The following is a 21,720-nucleotide window of genomic DNA, read 5'->3' on the forward strand; positions in this document are numbered from 1 at the left end:
ATATGACTCATTAAACTTATGGTCCTATGTAATTCACTTTCTATTGCTCCAGGTTTCTTAGGAAGAGTGATAAATACTGATTTTGTTCACCTCTTCTGGTATTATTCCAGTCTCATAAATGTCATTGATTAAATCAGTAAGTTTTTCAATTCCATAATCCTCAAGGGTGATAATTTGTTCTATTACTAATTCATCAGGACCTGCTGCCTTTCCTTTCTTCGTCTTATTTATTGGTTTACGAACTTCAGATTTTAAAATACTTGGACTTTTAATGTTTTTCTTAATTTCTGGTTTGTCGCCTCGATCGTCTTCAAACAATTCTTGAACATACTCAGTCCATCTGTTCCTAATGCGAGAGTAAGAGTTCGGCACGGACTAGAAGGGCTGAGATGGCCTGTTTCCGTGCTGTAATTGTTACATGGTTATATGGTTACATAATCTCATCTTTTTCCATGATATTGGTACTGTCTTTTGCTTTCAAACATCTGCCTGAAGAACAGGAGCTTTTTACCAGTGATATTCTTGATTTGTTGATGCACCCTTTTTGGATCAATAATAGAGATTCTTTCTAGTTGTTCACATTCCTGGTTTAACCATTCTTCTTTGGCTTTTTGACATAAGCTTTTAACTTTTTTATCTAAGGACATATATTCCATAGGATTTGCTTTCTTCTGTCTCCTTTCTTCCATTAGATTTTTGATTTCACCTGTCATCCATTTATTCTTTGTGCATTTTCTTTTTTTAGGAATCACTGACTTTGCTGACTCTACCAAGGCATCCTTCAGAGAGTTAAACTTCATTTCTACATGACTGCTGTAATCTTCAACAGATTCTATTTCTAGACTTTGAAATCTGTTCCTTACTTCAATTGTAAATCCTTGTCTGAAGTTTTCTTTAGTTAATTGCAAGTAGTCAAGGGATTGTTCAGGCTTTTGTAGTTTTTCAAGTTTTACTTTTATACTTTTACATGACATACTACTGGGTTACGGTCACTATTACAGTCTGCACCTGGAGATGTTTTGCATTGAATCACTGAGTTTCTAAATATTTGGTTTATAGTAATAAAGTCAGTTTGATTTCTAGTTTTATCACCTGGACTTTTCCAGGTCCACAAGCATCTTGGATGGTTTTTAAAGTAGGTATTCATAATGACCTGATTATTCATCTTACACCATTCTACCCATTTCTCACCTCTTTCATTTCTTTCCCCCAGTCCAAATTTTCCTATGGTATTTCCATCAGCACCTTGTCCTACTTTAGCATTTAGATCTCCCATGACAATAACAATATCTTGAGATTTGCATCCATTCTTTGCTTGTTCAAGCTCTTCATAGAATTTATCTATATCCTCATTTGTTCCATCTGTTGTTGGTGCATAAACCTGTATAATTGTAAAATCAATTGGTTGTCCTCTGAATCTAACAAGGAGCACTCTTTCTGATATTGCCCAATGTCCTAAAACACTTTTTGCCATGTTTTCATCCATAAGAATTCCTACTCCATTAGTATGGGATGTTCCACAAGAATAAATTAGTGTTTTATTTCTATTCTGACATGTCCCAGCACCTGTCCAAAGAACTTCGTTAATTCCCATGATGTTAATCTTTTGTCTTTCCATTTCATTTATCACATTGTCCAATTTTCCTGCTTGATATAGGGTTCTTACATTGCAAGTGGCAATAATTTTCTTTTGTGTTACTTGAATTTTATGAGCAGTAGCTTGATGACAGTGGGGGATCCCCTACTGACCAGAATCATCTCTACCGAGCAAAGCATCTTCAGAATTGTCTTGAAGATCCTCTTGATACTGTTGTGTGATACATTTTGTGAGTTCGGCCATGGTTTTCTTAGCAAATAGATTCTAGGAAACCTAGTATCTAGCAGCAGTGGTTTGCTATTGCCTTCCATTGGGTGAACTAAAGAAATCGCTATTTCTCTTCCCAGATGTTCATCCGCCTGTACTATAGCCATTGACATTGTCGTAGCTCATCCGCCTTCTCCGTCATAAGTTCAGTTACTGAACCTGCCGGATCTGCCGTTGGCCTTCGCTCGTATCCTGAGCAGGAACCCTTGCAGGTGCTACCGTTCCGGGTTAGAGCGACCCTGGGAGCAATGAATGACTGAGGGGTAACTCCACTTTCTCCAAAGCTCTGAAAGTCCCCAGTCAGAGCCTCATCACCGGTTGCAGGTTAGAGTCATACCCAGGGCAACTAATCAGATTACACTTCTCTAAATGCTCATAAATCATATCTTTAAGAATCCTCTTCAATAGTTTGCCCACCACTGATGTAAGACTCACTGGTCTATAATTCCCAATGTTACTCCAATTAGCTTTCTTGAACAAAGAAGTAACATCTCCTCTCCTCTATTATTCAGGTACTACTCCTGTGGTCAGTGAAGTCATAAAGATCATTGCCAATGGTGTGAAAATCTTTTCCATCACTTCCTGCAATACTATATTCCATCCAGCCTCAGGGGCATATTTATCCTAATATTTTTCAAAAGTTTCAACACTGTTTCTTTCTTAACCTTGACATGTTCCGGCATATTAGCCTGTTCTACACTGATCTCACATTCGTCAAAGTCCCTGGTGAATATTGAAGCAAAATATTCATTAAAGACCTCCCTACCTCCTTTGTTCTCTTTTATCCCTAATCGATCATACCCTCACTCTATCCTCATGTTCTTTGCGTATGTGTAGAATGTACTTGCTAAGACCTTCTAGCTCTCCTAGGTCTTGTGTGGGTGGGTGAGAGTGGAGTTTGTGGGGGTAGAAGGTCATGGGCACATGAGGGAGGCAGGAAAGTAAGCAGGGAAAGGGATCGATGAAAACACTTAGTGATCTGGCATAGAACCAATGAGCCAAATAGCCTCTGTCTTTGTCAAAGAAAGTATCAAAAAAAACCTTGCTAAAACTCCTATCTCTGGCCACTCATTTCGAAAAACCATCTGGATTCATGTTTGATCAGTGCATATATATTCAATGGTTCAATGACAGAGTGTGGTTCCATTTATTTGTTGACACATAATGGCCACAGAACCATTATTGTATCACTGTTATTTCAACAGAGACAAGTCTCACTCTGCATACAGTAATGACAAAACCCATTAAAGTAATATAAGACTCACAGGGAAAGAAACAGAAGGCATGTTTTCATATGGATGGCAATTAAGTGTGAGCCATACACTCGATCTGTAACAGCACAGACCTATGTTATTAGCAAGGGGCACATGAAAGGGTTGCAGTAAAAGCTTCCTGGAGATTAAGAAATACAATGCAGAGAAAGGTATAATACAGTTAGCAGCACAATAGTGTAGCAGTTAACATAATGTTGTCATAGCGCCAGTGACCCAGGTTCAATTCCACCACTGCGTGTTATGTTCTCCCCATGACCACATGGGTTTCCTTTGGGTGCTCTGATTTCCTCCCACATTCCAAAGATCGTATGGGTTAGTAGACTTATCGGCCACATGAGTGTAAACTGGACAGTGCTGGCTCATTGGGCCAGAAAGACCTGTTACCGTGCGGTATCGCTGAGTAAAAATAAATAAATAAAAGCTGCCAGTAGTGATGCTGTATCAGGGTCTAAATTGGTATTTAATTTGTTATTTTTTCCTGTAATCTTGTTTTCTTTATGCTCCCTTATATATTTGTATAATCACCTCTTGGTCTCTAAACTTTCAGATTTGTAATATTGTTGATCCTGTACTTCTGGAATTTTCTTTTTGTCTGTGAACCTGAGATGGCATAGCGGTGTAAATCAAGATTGTTGTTGTTTCACAAACTGTTCTTCTCAACGAAACTCCCTTTTTAAAACCAGTTTCTACTAGCTTGCAGTATAAAGAGAGAACAGAAGGTCCAGTCCTTTGGTATTTCCCTTTTCTCTTGACTTGTTGCTTGCTGTTGTGATACTTGCCTCACTGGTACAGACTAATTCTATCTGATCTGTACTACGATGAACATCAAACAAAATAGCTGTAACCATTAGATTTGTTCCTCATTCTTGACTTCTGAAGAGCCTCCTGGACAATCTCCAGATCCGACAGTAACTTTGACCAGGGTGCCAAAAGCTTTCAAAAGGGAAACGTGAGAATAGGACACAGAGCTCACTGTCTTGGAGGGGGAGAAAACAGCTGAAAAACAGCTTTTTCCTCAGGGCTGATGTGCAACTGAACAATGCCCCCCCCCACTCACCCACCCATAGTCCACAGGCAGTATAGACATTCAATAAGTGCAATACATGGGCATGAGCAACATTTCAGTTTAAAAGGGGTGGCTACTTTGATTTCAGAGCTCTCTTTTTAAAATCTCAGCTTTAATTCTAGATGCCATTTTCTACTGAATTTAATAACATGGCCATGTGCAATACTTGTATAGAGCAGCTACTGTTTTTTTAAAAGTTGTTTGCTTTTAATTCAATTGAAACTTAGGTGTCACTCTAAATAACTCAGACATTATTTTAAATTTAGTCATGGTGTTTTTAGTAATTGAATTGCCAGGATGCTGTATTGAATGGAGAAGCACTGCAATCTCATTACCTTCAGCAATGACAACAAAGCTTTCAACGAACTAAAAAAAAAGCAGAGGATCACAGCAGAAGCTTGAAGGCCCTCACCACCAGGTTTGATAACAGCTATATGGTTCCAATTATTTAGTTCTTGAACCAACTAATCACTAGGTTTCAGCAACACAATGAAAACTTTGATTAATTCACATGAAAATGGATTTTTTTTGTTCTTTCTTGTAACTATCACACACTGATAAAAAAGCTAACACTACCAAATTCAGTTTCCTTTAAAAGATTCACAGACAATGAACTTATAGAAGCCGTGGCCACTGATTGTGTTGTCACATAATCATATCTATGCCTATGTGCAGTTCAAAGTACGTGGGGCCATATTATTGCATGGATCATTTGTTGTAAAGTAATGTGTCTTTACCTCAAGATAGTGCGAGTCCCTTCACATCAACCCTTGGTTTCTGACTGGCTCCTCTGATAATATTTATCATTTTCCATTTTTTAAGCAACCCCTCTAAATGTTTTTGGATTTCCAATGTACAATGGATTTTACTTTATCCTATTGCTTCAAGGGAGAATCGGACAGAATAAAAAGATCAACAGCAAGACACTTTCATTTCAAAGGGAAGGGACAAAGTCATGTTTATTGTCATATGCACAAGTGCAGGAAGATCCCAATCATGTCTTTGCCTCTATAGATGCTGCTTGACCCATTGAGATCCTCTAACAGTTAGATTATTGCAGTTGTTTAAATAATGCAGTGTCTATATTTAGATGGAATAATTAACTACTGTCAGCCTGATTTGTTTTGGGCACAGAGCAGCAGAACCTCAGTAAAGGCTGCTTCCACTCTCTCCACACCAATTCTAATCTTACTATCAAACCCACAGACAAAGGGTTTGCTGCTGTAGTGTGGCAGATTTACCTCTACCTTTTTGAGGCCAGGCGGCAACTCTCAGACACCTCCCTTTACTTACCCCTTGAAAAGGTTCTCACTCTGGACCATGCGAAAATTGTCTCCAACACCATCTCTAACCTCATCAACTCTGAAGAATTCTATCCACTGCTACCAAACTTAGTTCCCTGACCCCACAATGCACATTTCTATCTCCTACCCAAGATCCACAAAACTGACTGTCTGGGTAGGTCCACTGTCTCTGCCTGCTCCTGCCCCACTGAACGTGTGTCTACATATCTCAACTCCATTCTATCCCCCTTGGTTCAGACCTTACTCACCTACATCCATGACACTTCACCTTCTCTTAACCTCACAGCTTTCCATTTCCTGGCCCTGATTGCCTCATTTTCACCATGAATGTCCAGCCCCTAAACACTTCATTCCCTATCAAGAAAACCTTAAATCGCTCTGCATCTTTCTCAAAAAAAAAGACCCAACCAGTTCCTCTCCACCACCACCCTCTTCCATTAGGCAGAACTGGTCCTCACCCTTAACAATTTCTCCTTTGGCTCCTCTCACTTTCCCATAACTCAAGGGGTAGCCATGAGTCCCACCTATGCCTGGCTTTTTGGTAGCTACATAGGAAATTCCATGTTCCAAGTCCTTCCCAGTAATGCTCCCCAACTCTTCCTCTGCTATATTGACAACTCCATTGGTGTTGCTTTATGTATTCACACTGAGCTCATCAATTTCATCAACTTTGCCTCCAATTTCCACCCTGCACTTAAATTCACTTGGTATCTTTCTTGATCTCTCTGTCTCAATCTTTGGTTACAAACTGTCTATCAACATCTTTTATAAATCTACTGATTCCCACGGCGATCTTAACTATACCCCTTCCCATCCTGTCCCCTGTAAAAATACTATTTCCTTTTCTCAGTTCCTTTGTCTCTGCCAAATCTGTTCCCAGAATGAGGCTTTTCTTTCCAGGATATCAGAGATGTCTTCCTTCTTCAAAGGACAGGGTTTCCCTTCCTCCATAATCAATGCTGACCTCACCAGAATCTCCTCCAATTCCTGGACATTTGAGCTCACCCCATCTTCCCAACACTGTAACAGGGATGGAGTTCCTCTTGTCCTCACCTACCAGCCCTTAAGCCTCTGCATCCAAAACATCATTCTCTATCACTTTTACCATCTTCAACAGGATCCTACCACCAAACACATCTTTACTTCCTCCCCATTCTCTGCTTTCCACAGGGATTGCTCCCTCCACGATTCCCTTGTCCATTCATCCCTCCCCACTAATATCCCTCCTAGCTACACCTGCTCATTCACCTCTTCCCTTACCTCCATTCAGGGCCACAGTCCTTCCAGGTGAGACAATTCACCAGCAAATCTGTTGGGGTTGTCTATTATATTCGGTGCTCCTGAAGCGGCCTCCTCTATGTTGGCGAGACCCGACATAAATTAGCAGACCTCTTTGTTGAGCACTTAGAAACATATAGAGACATAGAAAATAGGTGCAGGAGTAGGCCATTCAGCCCTTCAAGCCTGCACTACCATTTATTATGATCATGGCTGATCATCCAACTCAGAACCCTGCACCAGCCTTCCCTCCATACCCCCTGATCCCCGTAGCCACAAGGGCCATATCTAACTCCCTCTTAAACATAGCCAGTGAACCGGCCTCAACTGTTTCCTGTGACAGAGAATTCCACAGATTCACCACTCTCTGTGTGAAGAAGTTTTTCCTAATCTCAGTCCTAAAAGGCTTCCCCTTTATCCTCAAACTGTGACCCCTCGTTCTGGACTTCCCCAACATCGGGAACAATCTTCCTGCATCTAGCCTGTCCAATCCCTTTAGGATTTTATATGTTTCAATAAGATCCCCCCTCAATCTTCTAAATTCCAACGAGTACAAGCCCAGTTCATCCAGTCTTTCTTCATATGAAAGTCCTGCCATCCCAGGAATCAATCTGGTGAACCTTCTTTGTACTCCCTCTATGGCAATGATGTCTTTCCTCAGATTAGGGGACCAAAACTGCATACAATACTCCAGGTGTGGTCTCACCAAGGCCTTGTACAACTGCAGTAGTACCTCCCTGCTCCTGTACTCGAATCCTCACGCTATAAATGCCAGCATACCATTTGCCTTTTTCACCGCCTGCTGTACCTGCATGCCCACTTTCAATGACTGGTGTATAATGACACCCAGGTCTCGTTGCACCTCCCCTTTTCCTAATCGGCCACCATTCAGATAATAATCTGTTTTCCTATTTTTACCACCAAAGTGGATAACTTCACATTTATCCACATTAAATTGCATCTGCCATGAATTTGCCCACTCACCCAACCTATCCAAGTCACCCTGCATCCTCTTAGCATCCTCCTCACAGCTAACACTGCCGCCCAGCTTCATGTCATCCGCAAACTTGGAGATGCTGCATTTAATTCCCTCATCCAAGTCATTAATATATATTGTAAACAACTGGGGTCCCAGCACTGAGCCTTGCGGTACCCCACTAGTCACCGCCTGCCATTCTGAAAAGGTCCCGTTTATTTCCACTCTTTGCTTCCTGTCTGCTAACCAATTCTCTATCCACATCAATACCTTACCCCCAATACCGTGTGCTTTAAGTTTGCACACTAATCTCTTTGTGGGACCTTGTCAAAAGCCTTTTGAAAATCCAAATATACCACATCCACTGGTTCTCCCCTATCCACTCTACTAGTTACATCCTCAAAAAATCTATGAGATTCGTCAGACATGATTTTCCTTTCACAAATCCATGCTTTGTCCGATGATTTCACCGCTTTCCAAATGTGCTGTTATCACATCTTTGATAACTGACTCCAGCAGTTTCCCCACCACCAACGTTAGGCTAACTGGTCTATAATTCCCTGGTTTCTCTCTCCCTCCTTTTTTAAAAAGTAGGGTTACATTAGCCACCCTCCAATCCTCAGGAACTAGTCCAGAATCTAACAAGTTTTGAAAAATTATCACTAATACATCCACTATTTCTTGGGCTACTTCCTTAAGCACTCTGGGATGCAGACCATCTGGCCCTGGGGATTTATCTGCCTTTAATCCCTTCAATTTACCTAACACCACTTCCCTACTAACATGTATTTCGCTCAGTTCCTCCAACTCACTGGACCCTCTGTCCCCTACTATTTCTGGAAGATTATTTATGTCCTCCTTAGTGAAGACAGAACCAAAGTAGTTATTCAATTGGTCTGCCATGTCCTTGCTCCCCATAATCAATTCACCTGTTTCTGTCTGTAGGGGACCTACATTTGTCTTTACCAGTCTTTTCCTTTTTACATATCTATAAAAGCTTTTAGTCAGTTTTTATGTTCCCTGCCAGTTTTCTCTCATAATCTTTTTTCCCCTTCCTAATTAAGCCCTTTGTCCTCCTCTGCTGAACTCTGAATTTCTCCCAGTCCTCAAGTGAGCCACTTTTTCTGGCTAATTTTCTGTTCCATCTGCCAAAAGTGGGAATTTCCCAGTGACTAACCATTTTAATTCCTATCCACAGTCCCATATGTCAGTCCACAGCATCCCATTTTGCCACAATGAGGCCACTCTCAGGGTGGAGGTGAAACACCTCATATTCCTATATAGCCCCCAACCTGATGGCATAAATATCAATTTTTCCTTCTGGTAAATTTTCCCTCCCCCTCCCTCTGCTTCTATTCCCCACTCTTCTCCTCACCTGCCTACCACCTCCCCTGGTACCCCTCTTCCCTTTTTCCCATGGTCTACTCTCCTCTATCAGATTCCTGCATCACCAGCCATTACCATTCCCACCCACCTGGCTACACCTCACCTTCCAGCTAATCCTTTCCCTCCTCCTGCTTTTATACTCTGGCGTCTTCCCCTTTCCTTTCCACTCCTGAAGAAGGGTTTTGGCCCAAAATGTTGATTATTCATTTTCATAGGTGCTGCCTGAGCTGCTGAGTTCCTCCAGCATTTTGTACCTGTTGCTCTGGATTTCCAGCATCTGCAGAATCTCATCTTAACTATTGAATAGTTCCCTAGTACACTAAGATGGACGCTTGACCTCACAATCTACCTCACCATGATCCTGCACCTTATTTGTTTATATACACTGCACTTTTTCTGAGCTGTTACACTTTATTCTGCATTATTGGTTTCCCTTTCTCTGCCTCAGTGCACTGTGTAAGGATTTGATCAGTTTGTACAGTATGCAACACAATCTTTTCACTGTATCTTGATACATGTGACAATCATAAACCAATCCAATGGTGGGTTGTACTCATGAGGGAGCTGGGCGAGTTATTAACTCAATTGTTTTCTTTCTTCATCTGATGCCTTGGATATTACAGTTCCAGCTCTCCATGTGTGCCTTTGTAGACTGCAGCTTTCCGTAAAATTCCTGAGATGAGCAGCACAATCAAGCTGAAAGCATCTGCCTGTAAAGTGATGATCTGAAGCTGCAGTTAGACCCACTGTATTGTGTCATGGTTAATTGCAAAAGGGAATTCAGAAGTGTGTAAAGGGCAACCTGATATTATGAAATACTGAATAAGGTTGACATGATGTTTCTTGTGGGGAATGTAAAGTGATGGCTAACAGAAGCAGGAGAGAATTCAGAGGGAGCTGACTTTCTCAGAGAGTAAATCAGACAAAACACATCTAAAGGAACCTGATGAAATTCAGCAGAGGAAGAAGCCTAAGCTCTGATCTTCAGCTGGTAAAGCCACTGTCTCTCAACTCTGGGGACTCTGATTCAATGCTGACTTCTGGTGCTGGCCGTGATGTGCTTGCACATTCCCTGTGACTACATGGGTTTCTTCCCACATCCCCAGCACATGCAGCTGGTGAGTTTAATCAGGCAATATAAATTGAGCCTAGTGCGTGTAGGTGGGTGATTAAATCTGGGGGTGTTTACAGAGAAAATTGGAGGGGGATAAGATTATTCTGGGTGTTCACCTAGATTTATTCAAAGTAAATTTATTATATTGCCATATACTATCTTGAGATTCATTTTCTTACAGGCATTTATACAAAAAATACATTAAAATTTTACAAAAAAACTACACATAAATAAAGATGGACGAGCACCAATAAGCAAAAGACAAATAGCAAATAAAAATAATACTAAAACTATGAGATGTCAAGTCCTTGAGAGTGGGTCTGCAGGGCACAGAATCTGTTAATAGTGGTGACTGAAGCTATCCACGCTGGCTCAGGAGCCTGATGCTTGTATGGTAATAACTGCGGAACCCAAGGCTTCTTTACCTCCTGGATGATTGATGGTAGAAGTGAGAAGAGGCCATGGTCTGGATGGTGGGGTCTTTGACGATGGATTCTGCTTTCTTGTGACAGTGCTCTATGTAAATGTACTGAACGGTGGGATGGACTTTGCCTGTGACGGCCTGAGCCACATCTATCATTTTCTGAAGCCTTTCCATTTCTGGGCATTACTGGTTCTATACCAGCCTGTGATACAAATAGTTAGGATACTCTCCTTTGACAGACTGAATAGGCTCCAGGTCACACAGAAACTGCTGATAAGTCAAAGGAAGGAGCATTAATGAGGCACAAACAGCGGCAGAGAGTAAATAGGCCTGTTTCCATGCTACATCCAGATTGTGTAAGCAGCTCAATTAGCCACGTGTGGAACTCCTGGCTATTCTGAGTCATTTTTCCAGACTTGTCCCTTTATTACACTGCCCAACCACCATCACTCCTTCAGTCATTCTCGAACCATCACAATGTCATAGAATCAGGTGCTGAGAACCCATTTAGCCCTTCCATTCTACACTGGCACTATCAAACTCTCTTCCATCAATCATTTATTTGTTCACCACCCCACCTTCACCAGTCTTTCTCCAAATGCATAATTTCCATCTTTAAAAAGCAAATTTAGTTTAAACTGCTTCCACTGCATTTTCAAATACCACATTTTACATTAAAGCATTTGTCACAAAACATTCTCATCTGTCTTCTGATTTGGTTGCCAAAATGAATTCCATAAGACCATAAGATACAAGAGCAGAATTAGGCCATATGGCCCATTGAGTCTGCTCTGCCATTTCATCATGGCTGATCCATTTTCCCTCTCAGCCCCAATCTCCTGCCTTCTCCCCGTATCCCTTCATGCCCTGACTAATCAAGAATTTATCAACCTCTGCCTTAAATATACCTAATGACTTGGCCTCCACAGCTGGCTGTGGCAATGGATTCCACAGATTCACCACTCTCTGGCTAAAGCAGCTCCTCCTTATCTCTGTTCTTAAAGGATATTCCTCTATTCTGGGGCTGTGTCCTCTGGTCTTAGATACTCCCACCAAAGGAAACATCCTCTCCACTCTTTCGAGGCCTTTCAACATTCATTGAGGTCACCCCTCATTCTTCTGAATTCCCGTGAGTAAAGACACAGAGCTGTCAAACACTCCTCGTTAGACAAGCCTTTCAATCCCAGAATTATTCTTGTAAACCTCCTTTGAACCTTCTCCAATGTCAGCACATCCTTTTTTAAGATAACGGCCCTAAAACTGCTCTAAGTGAGGCCTCACTAGTGCTTCATAAAGCCTCAGCATTGCATCCTTGCTTTTATATTCTAGTCCTTGAGATATTTGGACAGGTACACAGTAGGAATACGGGCCAAATCTAGGGAAATAGAATTTGCTCACATAGGCAACTAGGTTGGCAATGGACAAGTAGGGCCAAAAGGCCTCTTTCCATTCGGTACAACTCTGACTCCTGCTACTTATTTAGTGATAAAGATACATCAGCAGCTTAGTCATTCCAATATTTACTGATGGCTTCACGTGTTCTAGTTGTGAAATCAAAGCAGCAGCACCAGGAAATGGACAATAATTGCAGGGCAGTGTTCTGTCCACACCCAGTAGGTTTCAGTGTCAGTGAAAAAGCATCACCAGGAAAGTGAAAAGTGAAACCTTTTGGAAAGGGAGAGTTGGAGTAGGAAAAGGAAAAGAGAGACAGCAGGGAGGGAGGGAAGAAAGTTGGTGGGAGGAGAGGGGTGAGAGGGGAGTTGGTCATGAGGTGGGGTGAAGAGGTGAGTCGGATGGGGGAGAAGAATTCGGGTGGGGGGGTAGAGTTGTTGTCTCCAGGCAACAATTAGTATATTTCTCTATTGCATAATTTCATCTACTCCATCATTATTCAGTGTTGATTATCTTACACACGTTTGTAGTTCATACAATTTAAAGTGAAATTACACTGACAGAACACTCAAACCCAGCAAAGCTCGTTACCGAACATTGACAAACTTTTACAGATGTACTGTTGATTAGTTGCATCATGGTCTGGTAGAGCACTTCCAATGTGCCAGAATTTAAGGGGCTGCGCAGAGTAGTATCTATAGGAGGTACTGACTCAAGAAAGCAACATCTATCAAAGCTCAACATCATCCAGGTTCAAGAACAGCTAACTTCCAGCTACTACATTACCTTAGTATAGCAACACTATACCACTTTGGACCAAATGACTTTGTTTTTGTTCTAATTCTTTTGTTTTAAAATTTGTGCATAATTTATGTTTATGCTTCACTTGTGAATACCCTTATGTGATGGTATGTGTCTGTGATACTGCTGCAAGTTTATAATGGCACCTGTGTATATGACAATAAACTCCACATTGACTTTTCATACATCGTCTGCTTCCATTGTATTGAATGGGCACCTAAATCCTAGGCATTGTCTATCTGTTCTGTAAGATACCGGCGCCATCTAGCAGTTGAAAAGACCAAGATGCACAGTTAAAACCAAAGTTCTCACTGCTGTTGTACACGAGGGCGAGGAGATAAACCTACTGAAATGAGGCATTTGGAATGATAGACATACTATTCACAAAATGGGGCAGCCTGGTAGTGTAGTGGCTAGTGCAATCCTATTACAGCTTGGGCATCAGAGTTCAATTGCACTGTCCTCTGTAAGAAAGTCTGTATGTCCTTCCAAAGAAACATAATGTACTGCCTAATAGGTAGGGGTGTGTGTCTCTGTATGTGTATGTATATGTAAAAAATAAAATCAATGTATAGTGGACAGTGAAGAAGATTGCCTACAAGCTTTTTACTCTATCTTGGTACATGTAACAATAATAAAGTAATAAGAAAGCAACACAATTGTTTTAAGGTTAAAACATAATATTGAGTTTTGGGCAATAAATACAATCCATAGAGATTCACATCCATCTGGTTAAATGACAGCTTAAATAATTTGTACACTTGTCCCTGCAATCACACCAAATCAAAATGTTACCAGGAGATAATGAAAGTAGCTGGGATCTGATGTATTAGGCACATTTCAGATCTATGGACTCCAATTACATTTCCAGGATATATACACTCCATGTGGTAACTATTATCCCTTTCATTTATTATAGAACTTCTCATGATGTCAGAAAATCTTAAACAGCTTTGAAGCCAAAGAAGTATTTTTGAATTACTGATAAAATGGAGGAAATATGGTGTATACTTTTCACATAGCAATTAAATATTTTAGCTGTTGGTTGAAGAGAAAGAATGCCCTTGCTAGTCTTCAAGACTGCCACAAGACACTTTTTAGAATCTGATTAGGCAACAGTTAATTTCAAAACTGGCACCTTTGACAGTGCTGCACTCCTTTGCTACTAAACTGGGCCTGATGAAGGGTCTCAGCCAGAAGCATTGACAATACTTTTTTCCACAGATGCTGCCTGGCCTGCTGAGTTCCTCCAGCATTTTGTGTGTGTTGCTTGGCTTTCCGGCTGCTGCAGATTTTCTCGTTTGTGACGTCAGCCTAATTTTTTGTTTGAACCTCTTGACTCAACGGAAGATGTGCTACCCACTGAGCTAATGTTAGCTCTAACCAAGTTGGTAGCACACTATGAATGGGTCACCTGTAATTACTGGGCTGTGTCACTAAGTGTGTAACCCAAAATCGTCCTGTTAAAATCACAGAGGAAATTGTATAAAACAATACAGCATTCAAATGTCACAGAGGAGTAAACTAAAGTCACCTTAGAATAAGTGTTATACATTTATCATGCTTAAAAGATCTTCTGATATTTCTAGAGTATGTTGCCAACATAGGTACTCTTGGAAAGAATAACGAGACATGGAAAACTTGCATCAGAAATTTTGAATTGCAGACTGAAAGAGATTTTTCCAATAGCCAAAATTATAGGTCATGAAGATGTCCAAAATAAAGCGTCTTACAGAACATTATGATGAACAATAAGAACACTTCTTCTAAATAATTGGCTCTTGTAAGAGGCAGGAAATTGTTAGGAAACGGAGACAATAACAGAACATACTGCTGAAGAGCTGAAAAGTATGACTGGTTTCTGAATCAATTAGAATCAAGATTGCTGGTTGAAAAATAGTCCAAAGGAATGAGATATTGCAAGCCTACTTTTAAGAGTTTAATTGCGCATTCTACAGAATATGGGTTGTGTATCATTGCTGCAGAGTGATTAGTCCTCCATCCTGGGCAGTGTTGTACGATCCACACCCACTGCACTTCAGACCCAACACATGAAATGGCACAGTACTGTGGAGCTGACAGTCATTACACATGATCTACAGAGGTAATCACAAATATAAAGTATTCATTAGCAATAATGACAGAACATGATGCATACACAGATGCTTGCATTTCTATAGCACCTTTAATGTCCTTAGGACACCCCAAAGTACTTTCAACCCATGAAGAAAATTGATTTCTGCACAGTAAGCTCCCACAGGCAACAATAAGATAACAATCAGATGTTGACGTAGAAAAAGCGAGAGACCTACTACTACTAAAAGGGAAGCTAGGAACTTGCTCCCTTGGCTCTTCCCAAGACATCTGTTTGCTTATCGTGCAGTATTCTTCAGTACAAGCACTGGGACTCCCAAGATGGTTCATTGGAGTGAAATGGGAACCAGCCGCTATGTTCTGATTCAAGAACGAAGATCAAGTATCCATAGAAACCATAGAAACTACAGCACAGAAACAGGCCTTTTGGCCCTTCTTGGCTGTGCCAAACCATTTTCTGCCTAGTCCCACTGACTTGCACACGGACCATATCCCTCCATACACCTCCCATCCATGTATCTGTCCAATTCATTCTTAAATGTTACAAAAGAACCCACACTTACCACCTCGTCTGGCAGCTCATTCCATACTCCCACCACTCTCTGTGTGAAGAAGCCCCCCCTAATGTTCCCTTTAAACTTTTCCCCCCTCACCCTTAACCCATGTCCTCTGGTTTTTTTCTCCCCTTGCCTCAGTGGAAAAAGCCTGCTTGCATTCACTCTATCTATACCCATCATAATTTTATACACCTCTATCAAATCTCCCCTCATTCTTCTACGCTCCAGGGAATAAAGTCCTAACCTATTCAACCTTTCTCTGTAACTGAGTTTCTCAAGTCCTGGCAACATCCTTGTAAACCTTCTCTGCACTCTTTCAACCTTACTTATATCCTTCCTGTAATTTGGTGACCAAAACTGAACACAATACTCCAGATTCGGCCTCACCAATGCCTTATACAACCTCATCATAACATTCTAGCTCTTATACTCAATACTTCGATTAATAAAGGCCAATGTACCAAAAGCTCTCTTTACGACCCTATCTACCTGTGACGACACTTTTAGGGAATTTTGTATCTGTATTCCCAGATCCCTCTGTTCCACTGCACTCCTCAGTGCCTTACCATTAACCCTGTATGTTCTACATTGGTTTGTCCTTCCAACGTGCAATACCTCACACTTGTCAGTATTAAACTCCATCTGCCATTTTTCAGCCCATTTTTCCAGCTGGTCCAAGTCCCTCCGCAGGCTCTGAAAACCTTCCTCACTGTCTACTACACCTCCAATCTTTGTATCATCAGCAAACTTGCTGATCCAATTTACCACATTATCATCCAGATCATTGATATAGATGACAAATAACAATGGACCCAACACTGATCCCTGTGGCACACCACTAGTCACAGGCCTCCACTCAGAGAAGCAATTCTCTACCACCACTCTCTGGCTTCTTCCATCGAGCCAATGTCTAATCCAATTTACCACCTCTCCATGTATACCTAGCGACTGAATTTTCCTAACTAACCTCCCATGCGGGACCTTGTCAAAGGCCTTACTGAAGTCCATCATTTCAAAACTAAAGTTACATAACAGTAAAAACCTAGAATGTTATAAACAGAGCAGAATAAAAAAAAAAATTCAGAATCAGATTTAACATCACCAGCATATGTTGTGAAATTTGTTAACTTTGCGGCAGCAGTGCAATACAATATATAACAATACAGAAATAAACAAAACATATCAAATAGTTAAATTAAATAAGTACTGCAAAAAATAGAAATAATATAGCAGTGAGGCAGTGTTCATGGGCTGAATGTCCATTCAGAAATCAGATGGCAGAGGGGAAGAAGCAGTTTCTGAATTGTTAAGTGTGTGCCTTCAGGTTTCTGTACCTCCTAACTCGGTGGTCCCCAACCTCCGGGCCATGGACCGATATCAGGCCGCGAAGAATGCAGCGATAGCTGGAGTGCACCCAGCACATCTTTAAGAAAAAAGCCAAAATAAACAAGCTAATTAATTAGGTGCCGCCCGGCACATTAATGTCTGCCCAGATCAGAGGTGATTGCCAATTGCGTCACCTCTGATCTGGGCCGACATTTACGTGCCAGGCGGCACCTAATTAATTAGCTTGTTTATTTCCGCTTTTTTCTTAAAGATGTGCTGGGTACGTTCGGGCTACCGCTGCACCGCTGCATTCTTCACGGCTCCGTATCAGTCCGTGGCCTGGAGGTTGGGGACCACTGCCCTAACTGATAGTAGCAATGAGAAGAGGGTATGTCCTGGGTGAAAGGGCTTATTCTCACAATTGCAGACAGAAATCACTCAGAGGAACAAGCTGCCAGCGGAAGTGGTGGATGCAGGTTCCTTTGCAACATTTAGGAAAGGTTTGGAATGGAAAGGGTATGAAGAGCTACAGTCCAATGGGATGAGGCAGAATAAAATGTCAGCACAGACTAGATGGGCCAAAGGGTCTGTTTCTGTGCTATAGCACTCTATGACTCTAAGTGGCAGGCTAAGATTTAAATTACCAACTGAGGCAATCAAATGACTGGTCAGACCATTTCCGAGGGCTTCACGTCAACATGCGGTACAGGATGGGAGTTACCTGCAGACCAGCTAGGAAGAGTAGAGCCCCTCTTGTGAGAGATATCACACGGCCCTGGCACATGGAACTGGAACTCCTGCTGTCTCCGTTAGTGGTCCATCACTACAGTTACTGAACTGTCAGAAGCTAAACTGTCATAAATATAGCAGTACAGACACAAAGTGCAGAGTTTGGAAATTAGTGTAAAGAACAAAACGTTAGAGGAACTCAGCGGGTCAGGGAGCACCTGTGAAGGGTAATGCTTAGTTGGTGTTTTGGGTTGATACCCTTCATCTGGACTGCAGGAGTAGATTGAGGGTGAGACTGGAAAGATTTCAAAGGGACCTGAGGGATAACTTTTTTTCTACAGAGGGTGATCGAGTATATGGAATGAGCTGTCAGAAGAAGTGGTTGAGTTAGGTACAGAAGTATTATTTAAGCAGCACTTGGACAGGTACATGGAGAAAAACAACATAAAGGAATATGTGCTGAAAACAAGAAACTGGTATTTCTGGGAAGAGGGATGGCACAATGGCCAGCATAGACTGGTTGGGTCAAGGGACCTACATCTATGCTGTATTGATCTGTGACTCTAGTGTAAATGGGTGGTTGATAGCTGATGTGGAATCAGTTGGCCAAAAGGCCTGTTTCACTGCAATGTGCCTCTACATTTTGTTCCATGTAATAGCATGTGTTTCCTAGGTCCATAAGGCAGTTAAGTGAAGTTTAAACAAGGACATCATCAGTAGTATAATCACTGCAGAATCTGTTTAATGGATTAACTTTGCAGCCTTAGGCAGTGCCTGGAATTATGGAAATGGTCAGCATGGGTTCCCTGAGCTAAATAGTCTCGCTGTATGGCTCTAATACTCTTATGACTAACACATTAGTTGCGTACAATTGAACTCTTACCTTAACAGCCATGTTCTGATAGTCAGATGGCATTGGTGTCTGAGCGATTTCTGTATCCAGCTCTTCCCAGTACTTACTCATGTCCGTCGCAGACTGCATACACAAAGGACACCGATAGGCTCTGAAACAACAGGTATATAGATGAGTTTAGGTAGGCCAGTCAAACACCATGGGCTGGATTTCACTGTTATCAGAAGAGACACAAGAGACTCTAGAACCAGGAATTTGGGGCAACAAATAACCTGTTGAAAGAACTCAAAGGGGCAAGTAGTGAGAAAAACTGTTGATGGTTTGAGTTAAAACTAGAAAGAATTCCTCTCCCCTGCACAGAAAACCTTGAGCCACTGAGTTTATCTAGCAGCCTGTTTGTTATATGCTGTTGGACTTGTGCTGTTCCTTCATATGCTGCCGGGAAAGGCATCCCTCTCTCTGGCTCTCCAAAAGTACCAAGTGCCATGAAATTAAGTTACACTGATGTCTTATGATACACATGTGAACATTTCTTAATTTTAAAGCAGAGCACAACGGCAATCATTTCTAGGTTAGGTCCATAAGACCATAAGCTATAGGAGCAGAAATAGACCATTTGGCCAATCGAGTCTGCTCCGTCATCATCATGGCAGATCTAACTTTCCCTCTGAGCCCCAACCTCCTGCATTCATCCTGTATCCCTTCATGCCCTGACTGATCAAGAAACTATTAACTTCAGTCTTAACTATACATAAAAACTTGGCCTCCACAGCTGCCTGTGACAAAGAATTCCCCAGATTCACCACTTTCTGGCTAAAGGAATTCCTCCTCATTTCCATTCTAAAAGGACACCCCTCTATTCTGAGGCTGTCCCCCCCAGTCTTCGGCTCTCCCACCACAGGAATCATCTTCTCCACATTCACTCTATCAAGGCCTTTCACCATTTGATAAGTTTCAATGAGATTACCTCTCATTCTTCTGAATTCTAGTGAATACAGGCCTAGAGCCATCCAGCACTCTTCATATGACAAGCCATTCAATCCTGGAATCGTTTTGTGCACCTCCTTTGAACCCTCTCCAGTTTCAGCACATCCTTTCTGTTCACAAACTGTTCACAATACTCCAAGTGAGGCCTCATCAATGCTTAATAAAATCTCAACATTACATCTTTGCTTTTATAGTCTAATCCTCTTGAAATAAATGCTAACAACACATTTGACTTCCTCATCACAGACTCAACCTGCAAATTAACCTTTAGGGAATCCTGTACAAGGACTCCCAAGACCCTTTGCACCTCAGTACTTTTTTTGTATTTTCTCTCCATTTAGAAAAGAGTCAAGCATATTATCTCTTCTACCAAGATGCATGACACTACACTTCCCAACATTGTATTCCATATGCAATTTCTTTGCTCATTCTCCTAATCTGGCTAAATCCTTCTGTAGCCTCTCTACTTCAAAACTACCTATCCATAATCATCAGCAAACTTTGTAAAAAGCCATCAATTCCATCATCCAAATTATTGACATAACGTAAAAACAATCAGTTCCAACAGAGACCCCTGTGGAACACCACTAGCCTCCAGCAACCAGCCAGAAAATGCTCCCTTAATTCTCATTCTTTCCCTCCTGACAGTCAACCACTGCTTTATCCATGCTAGAATCTTCCCTGTAATATCATGGGCTCGTAGTTTGTTAGGCAGCCTCATGTGTGGCACTTTGTCAAAGGCCTTCTGAAAATCCAAGTACACATCAACCAATTCTCCTTTGTCTATCCTGCTTGATATTTCTTCAAATAATTCCAACAGATTTGCCAGGCTAGATTTTCCCTTGAAGAAACCATGCTGACTACAGCCTATTTTATCATGTGCCTCCAAGTAGCCTGAGACCTCATCCTTAATAATCAACTCCAACATCTTCCCAACCACCAAGGTTAGAATAACTGGTCTATCACTTCCTTTCTTCTGACCCTCTCCTTTCTTGAAAGATAGAGTGATATTTGCAATTTTCCAGTCTTCTGAAACCATTCCATAATCTAGTGATTCTTGAAAGATCATTACTAATGCCTCCACAATCTCTTCAGCCACCTCTTTCAGATGTACAGCATCTGGTCCAGGTGACTTATCTACCTTCAGACTTTTCAGTTTCCTGCAAACCTTCTCTCCAGTAATGATAACTTCAAACAGTTCATGACCTCTGACACCTGGAACTTCCACCATACTGCTAGTGTCTTCCACAGTGAAAACTGATGCAAACTACTTAATCAATTCATCCGCCATTTCCTTGTTCCCCCCATTACTACCTCACCAGCATAGTTTTTCAGCGGTCTGATATCCAATCTTGCTTCTCTTTTACACTTCATGTATCTGAAGAAACTTCTGGTATCCTCTTTAATATTATTGGCTAACTTACTTTCATATTTCATCTTCACCTTCTTAATTACTTTTTTAGTTGCCTTCTATTGGCTTTTAAAAGCTTCCCAATCCTCTAATTTCTCACTAATTGCTGTTGTGCTGTCATCCCTGCCAATGTTCCTTTCCAACTAGTTCTGGCCAACTCCTCTCTCATGCCTCCAATTCTCTTTACTCCATTGTAATACTGATATATTTGACTTTAAGCATCTCGTTCTCAAATTTCAGGGTGAATTTGATCATATTCTGATCACTTACCCTCAAGGGTTCTCTTACCTTAAGCTCTCTATCAATTCTGGTTCACTGCACAACACCCAATCCAGAATTGTTGATCGCCCTAGTGGGCTCAGCCATGAGCTGCACAAAAAAAGCTATCTTGTAGGCACTTTAGAAACTTCCTTTCCTGGAATCCAGCACCAATTTGATCTTCCCAATCTAGCTGCATAATGAAATCCTCCATAACTATTGTAACATTGCCTTTTGGCATGCATTTTCTATCTCTTGTAATTTGTAGACCACATCCTAACTACTGTTTAGGTATCTATATACAACTCCTATCAAGGAGTTTTTACCCTTGCCGTTCCTTAGCTCTATCCACAATAATTTAACTCCTTCTGACCCTATGTCTCCTCTTTTATTTATCTGATTTCCTTTTTTACTAACAGAGCAATACCTTTCTGTCTGTCCTTTTGATTCAGTGGTGTACCCTAGGACATTAAGCTTTCAGCTATAATCTTTTCAGCCATGATACAGAGATGCCTGCAACATTATACATGCCAATCTGCAACTATGCTACAAATTCAGCTACCTCATTCCGTATATTGCGCACATTCAAATGTAACACCTTCAGTCCTGTATTTACCTTTTTCAAT

The 21,720-nt window shown here is 41.3% G+C and overlaps 1 protein-coding gene across 1 annotated transcript in view; it reads right to left on the minus strand.

Moving 5' to 3' along the window:
- Positions 1–13,510: 13,510 nt before the first annotated feature.
- Positions 13,511–21,720, minus strand: part of rchy1 (ring finger and CHY zinc finger domain containing 1) — a 34,524-nt gene continuing 26,314 nt past the window's right edge. Inside the window, exons 8-9 of the mRNA XM_072256518.1 lie at positions 18,469–18,589; positions 13,511–14,975 (exon numbers count right to left, since the gene is read on the minus strand). Of these exons, the coding sequence (XP_072112619.1) occupies positions 14,853–14,975; positions 18,469–18,589 (244 nt within the window). The 3' untranslated portion in view covers positions 13,511–14,852. The remainder of the gene's footprint in view (positions 14,976–18,468; positions 18,590–21,720) is intronic.

The sequence above is a fragment of the Mobula birostris genome, chromosome 4 (assembly GCF_030028105.1).
Source record: "Mobula birostris isolate sMobBir1 chromosome 4, sMobBir1.hap1, whole genome shotgun sequence".
NCBI lineage: Eukaryota > Metazoa > Chordata > Chondrichthyes > Myliobatiformes > Myliobatidae > Mobula > Mobula birostris.